The 14,079-nt window shown below is 49.7% G+C and overlaps 1 protein-coding gene across 12 annotated transcripts in view; it reads left to right on the top strand.

Moving 5' to 3' along the window:
- Positions 1–14,079, top strand: part of MAST3 (microtubule associated serine/threonine kinase 3) — a 69,565-nt gene that overhangs the window by 42,749 nt on the left and 12,737 nt on the right. For 8 of the 12 annotated variants that reach the window (XM_073324482.1, XM_073324486.1, XM_073324478.1 and 5 more), the window contains 12 exons: positions 797–875; positions 2,086–2,243; positions 4,755–4,830; positions 5,973–6,182; positions 6,264–6,386; positions 7,285–7,417; positions 9,431–9,498; positions 10,070–10,155; positions 10,879–11,087; positions 12,010–12,148; positions 12,437–12,569; positions 12,786–12,951. In XM_073324482.1, coding sequence (XP_073180583.1) covers positions 797–875; positions 2,086–2,243; positions 4,755–4,830; positions 5,973–6,182; positions 6,264–6,386; positions 7,285–7,417; positions 9,431–9,498; positions 10,070–10,155; positions 10,879–11,087; positions 12,010–12,148; positions 12,437–12,569; positions 12,786–12,951 — 1,580 coding nt within the window. Of the gene's footprint in view, positions 1–796; positions 876–2,085; positions 2,244–3,344; positions 3,492–4,754; positions 4,831–5,972; positions 6,183–6,263; positions 6,387–7,284; positions 7,418–9,430; positions 9,499–10,069; positions 10,156–10,878; positions 11,088–12,009; positions 12,149–12,436; positions 12,570–12,785; positions 12,952–14,079 lie in introns of those variants that run through there. The other 4 variants (XM_073324479.1, XM_073324477.1, XM_073324480.1 and 1 more) reach the window with 2 other exon arrangements.

Raw genomic sequence — 14,079 nt, 5'->3', positions numbered from 1 at the left:
GCCGGATGTGGCCCCTGGGCTGTAGTTTGCCCACTCCTGGTTTAAAAGCTGGGGCATAGCACCGGTCCTGTGGATCCATGACAGCTGGGTTAGGCAGATGGGGAAGCTGAGGCCAGACAGGTGAAGTGACCTACACAGTGAGTCAGTAACATAGGGATGTAGAGCCCTGGGCTGGGCTCCTAGGCCCTTAGACTACTAGAAAACACTTCCAGCAAAAATATCCTTCTAGGTTTTAAGTTTCTGGCATCTTGTTTATTGCAGGGGTGGGGTGGGGGCATGTCCATTGTGCGTGTTCACTTTCATACGCCCGAAGGAATCATGCTGTTCTGTAGAATAAAACCCCGGGGCCCAAATTTGACTCTCATTAAAAATCCCACCCTAATGGTTTTCCCCTTCCCTAAGTGGATTCGTTCGAGCGCAGCTTGGAAAGAAGCCAGGATAGAGCTGTCACATGGCTGCAGCCACTTCCGAGTTGTCACCCCGCTCACTGACTGAGAACAGCACCAGTTCATAGGGACACGTGCACCAGTTTGACCCTCTGCTGCAGCAGGGGACAGAGCCTAGTTTCTAAGATTCTAGCATTACATTCCTCTCAGCCATAAAATTAATTGTACAAAGTCGTTTTTACTTACATGAAGTGGTATCAAAATACATTTGGCATAAGAGGCGTTGGATTGCAGCTGTCTGGGCCAGAGCGAGGTGCCTGTTCCTGCCCACAGCACTTCGACATTCATTGTTCCTTTGTCTGCATTTAAACAAAGTTTTCTCTGTGTGATCCCTGTGTTTCCTGTTGCAGGGCTGATGGCAGAAGGTGGTCACTGGCTTCACTACCCTCGTCTGGCTATGGGACTAACACCCCCAGTTCCACTGTCTCGGTAAAGCTATCCAGCCGTCTGTAACAGGAGAGGGAAATCTGAAATAGTGGCCTGCCCGGTGTGCCTGCCTCAGTTTCCCTTTCAGTTGTTCTCAGAAATAATCTAAAAGCTCCTTGAGTATAAATACAGCCCTTGGAGGATTAATTTAATATGAACAAAAGCTCTTTGTGCACAAACTGTAACAACACAAGTCCCCACAGTCCATCCATGAGAAACCTCAGCGTCTCTCACCACGCTTTCCTCTCTGGTATGGTGCTAGTGTCCCGCAGCCTCTCTAAGGTCCTCTGGCTTCAGCTCTATAGCCCAGAGAACCAGCAGGCATCTGAGCCTGCAGCCCTCTCCTGCTTTCTTTGGCATGGGAAGATCAGCAGCCTAGCCCCATCTGGTCTTCTCAGCTTCCCGGCTCTGGTTCTCTGGCACCGGAAGGTGAGCTGGGTGGCCCCCTCCACTGGCTTCCTGACCGTTCCTCCCTCTTTCGCGGGAGGGCCTCATGAGCCCGGAGACCTTCTCCAGTCTCCTGGTCCTTGTTGCCTTCACCTGACTCACCCAGTCTGTCTCCTCAGGCCCAGGTGCCTCTTTTAAACCTAATTGGGAATCAGAGGCTCTGGACTTGCCTCCCTCTGAAGGGGCCAGTGCCACCATGTCCCATGGGGTTTAAATTTCCCCTGAGCTCCATAGTTTCCCTTCCTCAACATCGCATTCTCTGGGGCTTCTCTGCATGGCCAGATGTTTTGTTCAGATGTTATTTTTACAGTGTGCATCTGAGTTAGCTGCAACACTTTGTAGATGGCGGGTTCTTTTGTCGCAAATTAATACTGGGGGCTGCATGTCTGGGTTGGGGTGTACTGTGGAGCTGTTTGGGGAGCCCAGGGCTGTAACAGAAGAGGATGCTACAGACTGGGACTGAGGAGCAGCTACAGAGTTGTTCTGTAGGGAGCTAGAACAGCAGAGGAGTTGCAGGTCAGAGTTGTCTGGGGCAGCTGGCGGTGCCTGATCTCATGGTGTTTGGGGGCTAATGCAATGCATTTTTCACACTTATGTGCAGCGGATTTGGGAGTGTTTGTAAAAAGCAAGGCCCCCAGGTTGCCTGTCAGGATTTCTAATCTATTAAAGGAGTGTGAGGCAGCTGTTTCTAATGAACTGTTTCCATCCTGCTCCAATGGAGGAATTTAGCTGTCTCGTAACTGCTTGCATTTGTTGTTCTATCCAGTCGTCTTCATCCTCTCAGGAGCGTCTGCACCAGTTACCATACCAGCCCACCCTTGATGAGCTGCATTTCCTCTCTAAACATTTCCGCAGCACAGAGAGCGTCACGGACGAGGAGGGGCGCCGTTCACCCTGCCTGCGGCCACGATCCAGGAGCCTAAGGTATCCAAAGCCTCTGGCTGCCCCTGGGCTTTCCACAGTGTGTGTGTGCGTACATGTATGTGTGCACACGTGCATGAAGTTGTGTGTCTGATGCATGTAAAAGATGCTGGTGAAGGAGGCATTTCATTGTCATAGGCATTGCCAGACTGGAGCAGGCCCATCTAGCCTGGGATCCTCTGTCTGACGCAGGCTGGCTTGCCGCTTCAGCGGAAGGTGCGGGAAGCCCCCTAGTGGACAGTTATGGACTAGCCCTGTCACAGTTTGGCTGTACCAATAATGCTGACCACCAGTCTGATTCTCTGCTCTCCGTGAGAGTCTGGGGGTGTGAAACTTGGTATTTCTTGTGCTTTACTACACAGACCGTGTTCTACAGAAATGCCACTGCTTTCCCTGCAGCACTTCCACGAATGGAAAATGGCGGGAGTTTAATTCCAAAGCACAGTGCAATAAATCTCACGCTAATCCTGTCGGCACTCCCTGCCTCTCGGGGGGCTCTCCTCTGGACTTGCAGTACAAGCCATACACAAGTCTGCTAGCATGAGGCTTTTGTTGCTGGAAACTGTTTACGCCTGAAATGCAGGCTCTTGAGGCTGAGATTACAGAAGCTTTGTTTGAAGCGCCTTGTTATGTTGTTTGTTTTTGTGTCCTTCAGTTGGGACTCATGCCTTCACGCTGATCCTTGGGTGGGTCACAGCAGATTGAGAGGTAAATTCTCAACTGATCCTCAGATCAGATCAGGGCATACCTGATAGTCTGTCGTTGCAGACCCTGCTGCAGGTTGGGATCTAAGTCAAGAGGCCAGGAATCAGACTTACCCTTGAAAGATTTAAAAAAATCTGTTTATGTAACTGGATCTAGAAGCATTATGCATATTAAATAAAAGCTAGGTGCTCTGAGTACATCTGTTTGCAATGCCTTTTTTCTTCCCTCACCCCTGTTCTCCCCAACCATTGCTTTTTCAGACCCAGGGCCGCAAGCAGGTGTACAGCATTCTCAGAGATTTCAGACATGCAGTGTATTTGTGTGTAGCTGCATCTGTCTGTTCCCTTCTTGTACATAGGCACATTGCATGAAATTCACAAGAAAGGTCCAGCATGGGAGTGGAGCAGAGAAGTACAAGCAAGAGTGCCTGGCAACTCCTCCTCAACTTCTGCAACTGACAATAGACTAAACATGCAGACCTCCTGAATTTGACAGTGCCCCTTCATAAACTCGCTGTGCATTGGAATGTCGAGTTTCCATTCATTGGTTTGTTCTCCAGTTGTCAAATGCAGCAAGTGTGCATCCTTACAGGGAATATTTCAGTTAAATACTTTTTCCTGTTGTGGAATGTGTTTAGAGGCCTCATTAGTAGGGCGAGAGCTGTAATTGGTCCTGGGCTTTGTTGCCTGAAATTTCATTAAAATTAGATTAATTATCTCAAGGGCTTTACAAGTGGATGAATGTTTTACCAAAGAAATGCTAGTTATATGACTGCCATCACTTGTACTTAGAAAATACAAAGAGTCCCTCGCTAAGCTGTGGCTTACTTCTTAGTTACTGAAATGAGAATGGGGGGAGAGTTGAAACTGGTCTTGATCTTGGCATTTGTTATATCTTGGTTAACAAGTAGGTGCTGCTCCCTGTATCTGGCTTTGTGTAACAGGATTAAGATTCCAGTGGTGGCGCTGTGGCCAGGGGAGAAAGAAGGGTCCGCTGAATTCACTGGTGGGCTAAAAAAGATAAACAATTCATGTGAAGATCTCTCTGTGCCCTGCAAAGAACAAAAATCAGTTGTTTTGCTGCCAGTAGTGAAAAGACAACTATATCAGCAGATCGAGAGGCCCTGGGTGTCAGGCATGCTGGCCTGCTCACAGTTGGCTGTGGTCTAGGCATCTCGCCAGTGGCATTATAGTTTGCTGTCTGTAATACTGGCATTAGGGTGGGGACTGGGACAGAAATTATAACCCTGAGGGAAAGAAAAAGGACAAGCCCTTTCTTTAATGGACACATTAGTCTCTCAGCTCTGGAGATCTAGATTCAAAACTACCTTGGTTTATAAATGCCATGAGTCTGGAGGTCGGAGTAGCTTATTGCAGACAATTATTCAGCTCAGACAGCTGCCAGGCAGTCTCTTCCGTCGACCAGTCTCTCCTCCTGGAGACTAACAGCTAGGGGTGCAGATTGGGAATGTGGTGGGGGATGTTCTGTGAGTCAGGAATGACGAGCAGTTCCAGAGGGGATGCTTCAGGGCAGCAGTGAGTTGTGTTGCTGTTGGTGGGAGGGTAGGGTGGTGGGGGAGCTGCAGGCAGCCATTGAGGTGCATTGGGGAGCTGTATTTGGGGGTGACGGTGCCCTGGGAGAGTCACTAACTGTCAGGATGCTGAGTGCTTGGTGTGAATGTGCTTTAATGGCTTGTGAAACGTAGCAGTTGAATAGAAAACAAAGTGTGATGAGTCTCCAAAGGCACTTAAGACTGCACAAACCCATAATTACTTGGTTTTCTGAAGATAAACCTGTTTTTCCCCCCAGCCCTGGACGAACAAGTGGAGCTTTTGATAATGAGATTGTTATGATGAATCACGTCTACAAGGAACGATTCCCGAAGGTAACTGCCCAGAGCTCAGAAAGATTATTCAAACATAACGTATCTTTGGCTTTTCAGCAATTTTGTCTCCAGCAAAATCATTTCTGTTCTTTATCCTGGGACAAAAGGTGTACCTTACAGGGGAGGTGTGTGAGGGGGCTGGAAACCTGATAATTCACTGGGGGAAGAGCTGAAGATTCATAATGTCCTCTCCTGGTCACTGTGGAGCATGTGTTACTGCAGCAACATAAAACTCTCATTAACAGTCTCTGGAGACCACTTCTTGGTTAAAACAATGTCCGTGTAAGCACATGAATATGGTGCTGAGATTTTCAAATGAAACAATATCAGTGCAGTTACAGCACAGTCTAAAATAGTGAGACATAATATCACAAAAGCAGGGAAATTCTCGTGCCGGCTGTTTGTACAGCTGCAGTGGTCCTAGGGTGCCATGACACAGCTCAAAGTCGCATACATAAGAGGAACATTCTTTCCAGCACATCTCTAATGTGAGGATCAGTACAATTATTTTGTATGCCGCTGGCATGCTGCAGTCATAAAAGACAGCCCAGTGCGTGCCAGGCTCCGGTTCTGTGCGAGCTGGGATCCAGGCTGATGTGCTGCATTGCTGGGCACAGCAGCTCATAGCTTCTGGCAGCAGGTTTTTCCATTTTGTCAGCTGGCAATTTCCTGGCTGCGGGCCTGCCAGGGGTGACAAGCCCCTCTGTTTTCATCCTTCCTGTGGTTTCACATGCTTCTACTTAAAGGTTTACGGGAGAAAGAGCTGGTAAGTGCTGAGTGCCAGATCACTTGGAAATTACCAATCTCGAATGCACTGTCATACTGAAACGCCTGTCCTGTAGCTAGGAGTGTTTGGACCACAAGGGTCTACTCTGCAATCTTCTTGGATGTTCAGGAATATGTGTGTGTAAACCCCAGGGCCAGAGCATCAGCTGGTGTAAACTGCCATAGCTCCAAGTTCACTCCAGCTGAGGACGTAGCCCCTAGTGTAAACATGCTGCACTTGTGTAGGTCCTGGCTTGCCCCAGGGCAGCGCACTTGCAGTAGGAGTTTGCACTGGGTCAGCTGTGCTGATGGCTAACACCCGGATGTAGGCTCAAGGTCTCAGTCCCACTGTAGTCATCTCCTGCTCTGCCCTGCAGGCCACAGCGCAGATGGAGGAGCGCCTGCAGGGGACCATCACCAGCTGCTCGTCGAGCAGTATGCTGCCCCTTGCTGATGGCGTGCTGGGGTTCATCCACCATCAGATCATTGAGCTGGCCCGAGACTGTCTGGCCAAGTCCCAACAAGCTCTCATCACTTCACGCTACTTCATGGAGCTGCAGGAGAAACTGGAGAAAATGCTCCACGATGTGAGTGTTTGGGTGTTCTCGCAATCCCCCGCTCCTCCCAACCCTGGCTCCCCACTGACAATGGCTGTTTGGTGACCTCAGCATTCGTCTCATTCTCTGCAGGCCCAGGAGCGTTCAGAGAGTGAGGAAGTGAGGTTCATTGACCAGCTGGTCAGGAAGCTGCTGCTAATAATATCCCGCCCTGCCCGCCTTCTGGAGTGCTTGGTAAGGAGTACTGCGTGGCCTGCCAGGCTGTCTGCACGTGCAGGTCTGTCATGGGTATGCCTCATTTGGAAAGGGAAGTGCTCATTACTCATGGAGTAAATTGGAAAGAATCCCTTCGCACAGAACAGCTCGATCTACGTTCGTGCACCCAACAACTGAACAGCAGTGCAGCTCCTCTGTCGCGTACGCAGTAACTGAGTAACCCTAACACAAGCTTCACTGTACTCGCTAACCCAGCCACTGGGCTTCAGACTCACCGTTAGGGAACTTGGTTAGGGACCAGAGAGAGACGACGAAGACAATCAGATCTTTAGATCCATGTGTTAAAGAATATTACAGTACAGGATGGGAATTACAGTGAGGTGGGAATGTCTAATCTGTTTTCCTTTTCTTGTCCATCTCTAGCTTTTATCCGTTACACTTAATCTCCAACACACATTCTCCTTTGGTTATTAATCCACCTTGAAAACCTAAAGTTTTCAGTGGTGTATTTCCAAATCTCTCTCAGTAGGGCTAGTCCGAGAATTATTTACAGCCAGAAGGAATAGTAGGTATGCCAGCTCAGGCATACAGCCAGCTTGCCCCCTGAATTCTGGGACATGGGCACATGGCTGGATTTTTCAACCAGGGGGGATTACACTGGAAAGGCAGACACAAACCCAAGATCAGGGGAGCTATGGTTCTCCTGCAGAATTCTGATGCCCACGTAGCATCCCGTAACTCCAGAGCTAAAGGGAGCCCTATCATTACAATCTACGATAGTTACTCTAATTCCGTTTAAGAATATGTACATGCCTGTGTACTGTGATGCCTGTGAGTTGTGGTGGGGGAGGTGCTTTTATTTAAAGACACAAAGGCAGAACTCACTTCTTGACTGCACTTATTCTCCTTTGGCTAGGAGTTTGATCCTGAGGAATTCTATCATCTTCTGGAAGCCGTGGAAGGACATGCTAAAGTAGGCCAAGGAATAAAAACTGATATCCCGCGGTACATCATCAGCCAGCTGGGGCTTGCCAAGGACCCTCTGGAGGGTAGGGATATTTTACAGCTCTTGGACTGTGTCTCGCTGAGTGATCAGGCAGGGGATCAGGAACAGGAGAAGGAGCCTCTTGCACATGGCTGCTGCCAGTTAGTCAGAGTTAGCATGTGTTGGAAGGTCTCTGCTACTCCCAGGCTAGGAGCTGCCCAAATCCGAAAAGTCACCACGGCAGTTAATGCTAGTGTCAGCTTTGCTGACATTCTCAGCCAACGGAGAAGGACTGAACAGGCTCTTCTAAGGGTGGTCCCTCCAGGGCAAAGGGGTGGGGGGTGGCATGGCAGCCTGGTGTGGAGAGATTTGTGCTGCCCCTGCCTGTGCTGAAAGTGCTCCACAGACAGACCGAGAGCTTGTCGCTCCAGCACACCTTGCTGCTGGGCAGAATGACAGAGATGGACCCGCACTGTGAAATGAAACCAAAGCAGATGCGGCAGGACTGTCAGAAATCACTATGCAGTCAGCAGGTCAGGTCTAGGTAGCTGTTGGTGTATCCTCTGGGAGGCCCTTTCCCCTCAACTCTGGTGAAGGTGCGTAAGGCAGTAACCCCCCTCTCAGTCCCGCAGTGCAGGTGACTACTGCAGGATGGGATTTGTGATTTCTCCCCAATGGATCTTGCTCTTTGGTAAGTGTATAAACATTGCATCACCAAATGTTAATTGCCCAAGTGTTAAGGTTCCGATAGCATCGTTAACTCTGCCTCCTGTTCCTTACACATTGCATTGGAATAGATGCTTATGAGGCCAATCAGGAGATCTCTCAGACCAACAGGTAACTCTTTCTTCAGCAAGTTCTGGCTGATACTGATTGGAATTAGCCTTGAAGTTGTTGTTGGAAATGTACCTCTCTAGATGCTGTGGTAGCAAGGGTTCAGATGGCATGATTGCCTTTGCAAGGATTAGCGCACAGTACTGAAGCAGTCTGTGCAGGGATAAACGTGCATCAGCTTCCAAACCCACCCATGCTTGGACTGTGGTAGTGGAGTGAGATGTGCATTCTAGGACTGTATCCAAGTCTCTCTATGCCAGAACCAAATTTTTCTTCATTATCGCTTGCTACATATTAAATATTACTTTCAAGAACACTTAATCCATGGGAAGCCAAGGCCTGTGGGGGAATCATAATCCTTCAAGAACACTGAAAGGATGGTGCAGAGTAGATAGAATTGTATAAATGTTTAACCCCTTGACGCCAGGACCCTGAATTTCCCAGCAATAATGGCTAAAACAAAAACATACAGACGTTGTGTGGGCTCCAGGCAGGCAGACATCAAAGAAACATCTGAACACAGAGCGCGGTATGGATGGTGACACTTTCTACTTTCAGCATTAGTTTTTGTTAGTGATGAAGGCCTCAAAGAGCCTGAAGCTTCCATTCTGACAGATATCTGTGAGTCAGGCTGCCCGCTGCCTGCCAGCGGGCTTCCTTGTGGTGTTTTGGTGCTCCCAGCCCTGGGAAGAACTGATCCTGGACTTGCAGAGGAATGGGTGAGAGACCAGAAGTTAGTCAAGCACTTGAGGATGGCAGAGGCTCGATGTGGGCGAAGTTTTGTATCTGTTCTTCTTTATCCAGACCAGTTTGCTGATCCCACATATATAGCAGCCCATCACATCCCGTTGAACAGTCAGAATATTGGCTGCAGAGGGATTGTGTGTGCAGCAAACCCAGACAATGTAGTGGGAGTAGGCCAGGAAAAGCATCTCTGCAGCTTCTGGTGAAGTTGGCACCCAGTGCAGGTTGCTCAGTGAACTTGTGCAAGGCATCTTGTGTGTAGACGGCACCTTCTGCCAGCCTGATACTAGCTGCGGCAGCAGGGTCAAGCCTATGTCTGGAAAAGGTGGTTAATTTTCTAACAAAAAACTTCCCCGGAAGGGAGCAGTGTGCAAATCTCAGTGGAGTTCCTTTAATCCAGGATAGACGGGTTTCAGTTCCTCCTCCCTCTGAAACAGCAGCAGCGTGTCTCTGTGGTCTGTTGAATTCCTGACGGCTAGCTCTTTCCGTTTTTCTGCAGAAATGGTTCAGCTGGATCATTTTGATAGTGGGAACACCATGACCCCAGAGAATGACGTCTCCCATGAGGTAAGACCATCCAGCCTGAGTTAGTATTCGCATTTCCCAACCAGCTTCTCTGACACTTAGCAAATTAACTCTTGGCATGCCATATAAGGCAATGCCAGGAGGCTGTCTACATTCCCAGGGAGCTTGGAGTTTGAATTGTCCATCCATGGAGGGTTGCTGAAACTGTGTGAAGTTTTGAAGGTACATGTCTCATGGACACCTCTATTCCTGTACATGGACCCTCCAGTTGGCACCTGGACATGTGGAATGGGCATGTGCTTGAGGCAGTTTTGACTTGACAGTTCACAGTTTGCAAAGTGCAGTTGATTTCTGATGTGGTGGCTTCTAAGGATGCTGAGCAACAGCAGCCTCCTTTGAGTGTAGGTCTAGGTTTGCTTTTACTGGTCGGACTAGCCCCTTGTAGCAAGAAAGCGTCCCTTCGTGTGATGGGTACCATAGGGGTAGGGAAGGGTGGGCAGGAGTGTTTCCCAGGGCTAGTGAATTGTGGAGGGGAAGCATACGCAGTATTTACAGTCACAGCACTGGGATGTGAAGAAAGATCAAAACACCCCTTTGTGTATGTCTCATGCAGAGCCGGGCCTCAGCTGCCACTTCTCGGAGGAAACCCTGTGAGAGTGACTTTGAGACCATCAAGCTGATCAGCAATGGGGCCTATGGGTAAGTTGGAGAGAGCCTCTGCTTCAGTGCAGGGCGCTCAGGAGCTTACAGGCTTGGGGCTGCGCTGAGCAATCCACTTATGACCGCAAACATTGGCTTCTTTTTGCAAACGATCTAAGTGTGAACTAATCATCTTAGTGTTGGGCCTGGCCTGAGCAAGACCAGCTCCCCTAGAAAGCAGGCACAATGGTGGCGAGTGCAGAGAGACACAGAGCAGGCCAGGTATCTCACTTACTATATCAGTCTTGGCACTCCAACGCAACTCCATTGAGTGTGTCATTACAGCTATTGCACACAAATCCTCCTGGCGAGGAGCTGCTTGCCACGTCTGACAACGGCGCCTGCCTCGCTGCTTGGGTTGTAAATAAGGCCAGTGTCCAGTAAGACAGATGCAGCTGGCAGCCTGCTTGGAAAGGCCCATTGTAATTGACCTACTTGTCAAATTCACCCTTTGCACATGGGGAGCACAGTGCTTGGCAGGTTAGAGGCTAACCTCCAGAAACCCCATGCCAGAGTCCTGAGTGAATGCTCGCTCTCACTGGGAACTACTCTAGGTGGTGGGAGATGCAGGGTTTTCTGTGCTTTACAAGTGTTTTGAAGCAACAAGACCAGCTCTTCTGGTCGATAAACTTGACAGCAGCTGCTGGAGCCCCATGCACTCAGTAATGAACCCTGCGGTGCCTGCAGCTTGGCGGGTGGTCTCATCGCTTTCTCCCCTCCTAGGGCCGTGTATCTGGTGAGGCACAGGGAGACCAGGCAGCGTTTTGCTATAAAAAAAATTAACAAGCAAAACCTCATTCTGCGGAACCAGATCCAGCAGGTGTTTGTGGAGAGGGACATCCTCACCTTTGCCGAGAACCCCTTTGTGGTCAGCATGTTTTGCTCCTTTGAAACCAAAAGGCACCTGTGCATGGTGATGGAATACGTGGAAGGTGAGAGCCAAGCTGGTCACCCAAGGGCTGAATGGTGACTTTACACTGTGGTTGTTAGAGCAGATTTTTAAACCTTAACCTGCTGTCTTAGGGTAGGAAAACAAAGATCCCCAACATGAAGGTTGCGGCCTGAGAATGCTTTTAGCTCTCATGGCCATCAGGCCCCTCGGTGCTGAATGTCTGTGTGATGTCCTGTGCGAGCACGTCACGCTGCCCTCTGCTCCCCGTGCCTGTCCTGTTCCTGCAGGAATGGAAAATCCTCCTTCCTTCGCAGAGCAGAGACTCAAAAACCATCTGCTGCCCGTTGAGAGAGGAGCTTGGTCTGTGCACACAACTTGGAGACAGGTGCTCCTTGTGTTTCCCTCTCTCTGCCTCCGTTTCCCTCTCTGTAAAATTAGGTGGTTAATACCTCCTCTCGGGGGGGAGCAAGGATTGTGTGTGTTAATGTCTCTGGTGTGTTCCCTCTGCCAACCTCTCCTGTTCATCTGCATCCAAACACGTAACAAACATGCATTCACCAGGTAATCGATGTCTTTGAGCTGCAACAGACCCTCCTTGCTGGAGTGCCCTCCGATATGTCTCAGTCTTAGACCTGCTGTTCTCAGCTTGTACCAATGCAACATCCCCAAAATTGGAGAGCCAAGTGCCACCTGAAGCAGCAGCAGGGCCTGGCAGATGGGTGGCCATCCAGGTTCAGAAAGAAACGCTTTTCTGCCATATGCAATTGGCCAGGTATAGCATTGGGTTGCGGCCACTCTGAGGCAGTATCCAGGACTTGACAGCTCAGGGGTCTGATTTGGTGTAGGGAGGCCTACATTCCTGTTAAGAAGAGGTTGCTTGAAATACTTCAGGATGCTCTCAGCCCAGTCCTGCATGCTGCACAGTTGCCTGTGGCTCATGGAGAGTTTGTATGTTTCTGTAGGTGGGGACTGTGCCACGCTACTGAAGAACATGGGTCCTCTGCCAGTCGACATGGCCCGGATGTACTTTGCAGAGACTGTCCTAGCTCTGGAATATCTTCACAACTATGGGATTGTGCACAGGGACCTGAAGCCTGACAAGTAAGGACAGAAAGGGGGCTCAGGGTTGGAGGAGCATGGACAAGAGGCTGTCAGATTCTAAAGCGGGGAAGGAAGGAGGGGTTTCCTTTGTGTCCCCTTTCCCCATTGAGAGTGGTGGGAGTTGCTTCTGGCTGAGTGATCCCAAGTCAAGACCATGGCATGAGCAGAAAGCAGCCAGCCTTTTCAATGTAATTCTCAGAGCGGGGCCCTGCTTCTGCTCTCTGCTTTGTACCAGGCTCTGCTAGGGAGTGAGCCAGTGAGATTACGCATACATCTTCTCTCCTGCAGTTTGTTAATCACTTCGATGGGCCACATCAAGCTAACAGACTTCGGCCTGTCAAAGATTGGGCTGATGAACATGACCACAAACTTGTATGAAGGGCACATTGAGAAGGACACTCGGGAGTTCATGGACAAGCAGGTACATTCAGGATCTTGGTAGGCTCAGATCCCACGCTGTAGTGGGTGGGGCCATTGGTTCAAACCATCTCTCTTGGTCCCTGGGGAGAGGGTGGGAATCCTGTATCCATCTCTCCCCATCTCAGGGAACCAGCATAGTTCTGGGCATGCTGCAGCAGTACCTGGGCTGCTATAGAGAGCAGAGGTTCCAGTATGACCGACACCTCTTTGAATGCAGGTGTGTGGCACTCCCGAATACATTGCGCCAGAAGTGATCCTCATACAAGGCTACGGGAAGCCTGTCGACTGGTGGGCCATGGGCATCATCCTATATGAGTTCCTCGTGGGCTGCGTCCCCTTCTTCGGTGACACCCCAGAAGAGCTCTTTGGGCAGGTGATCAGCGGTAGGTCTCTAGCAATGGTCGATACCCTGAGTCCATCCTCTCGTCTTCGTTCCAGAGGCTTTCTGGGTCTGAGAGTTCCTAGCCCTTCTTTGTCTTGGGTTATATCAGCACCAGGTCTGGGGCGTTTGGGTATTCGGGTTAGTGCTTCTGGCACACTGAGACTCTGAACCATGCGGGCACCGCTTCCTATTATAGGCCGCAGAGCACAGCTCATCTGCGTATTAACAATGATGAGATTTTGCCCTTCTCTAGCCTCTTCTATCCGTGGTCCTCGAAGGGCTGTACAAACGCTTACCAATGAACATTTGCCTGCAGGGGTTCGTGGGCTTCTCTCACGACTATGGCTGGGCGTTGGCGCAGCCCTGGCTTTGTGGCAGGTTAGAGTGCGCAGCTGGCTCGCAGGTGGCAGGCACTGGGCCAGGCGTTTAGTCTTTTGAACTGATTCAGTGACCCCAAGGAGGTTGGGATCCTCTAAATGAACAGATTCCTTTTTACTCCTGCCTCCGTTTGACTCCAGGCGAAGGAGGAAGGACAATGTATTCCTTACCCAGGACAAGGTGAAGGGTACCCAGGACAAGGTGAAGAAAGGAGAGATGTTTAGGAACTGGCTTAGGAGAATGCGCAGCCTAACTGTTGCCTGCACTCAAATGCTGTTCCCTGGAATGAGGGTTGGGCCACAGGGGTGTTTCATCATCTGATTTAGACATGAGTGTTCTCGAAGTGTAGATGGGCCATGTCTAGTTGGGTTTCGCTTCCTTCCTAGGCTTTGGGGGAAGCGTGGCTTGCAGGGCTGTCCTTGTACAGCTGTCATTTCACTTTTCTCTTTTGATTGCTGCTTAATATTTCTTTTAACAATAACTCTTCTGATTAGGTTGTTGGGCATCACCCAGGTCTTGCAGCATCCTCACCTTATGATTAGTGAGTCAGAAAGATAGCTATGATGTAGCTTTAGAGTCACCGAGTGTGGACATGGGACTCTTCGCTTTCCCAGAGTTAGGTGACTAGCATACGCTTTGCAGTTACTCTGTGGCATTTTTCTTGTGCAAAAATAACTTCCCTAGCAAAGGTACTTTGCCTTAAGGCCACAAGTCATAATGACCTTTCTTCAACTCGCTCCTAATTCTGACC

Source organism: Lepidochelys kempii, chromosome 25 (assembly GCF_965140265.1).
Source record: "Lepidochelys kempii isolate rLepKem1 chromosome 25, rLepKem1.hap2, whole genome shotgun sequence".
Taxonomy (NCBI): domain Eukaryota; kingdom Metazoa; phylum Chordata; order Testudines; family Cheloniidae; genus Lepidochelys; species Lepidochelys kempii.
This window is presented reverse-complemented; position numbering and strand designations above follow the sequence as displayed.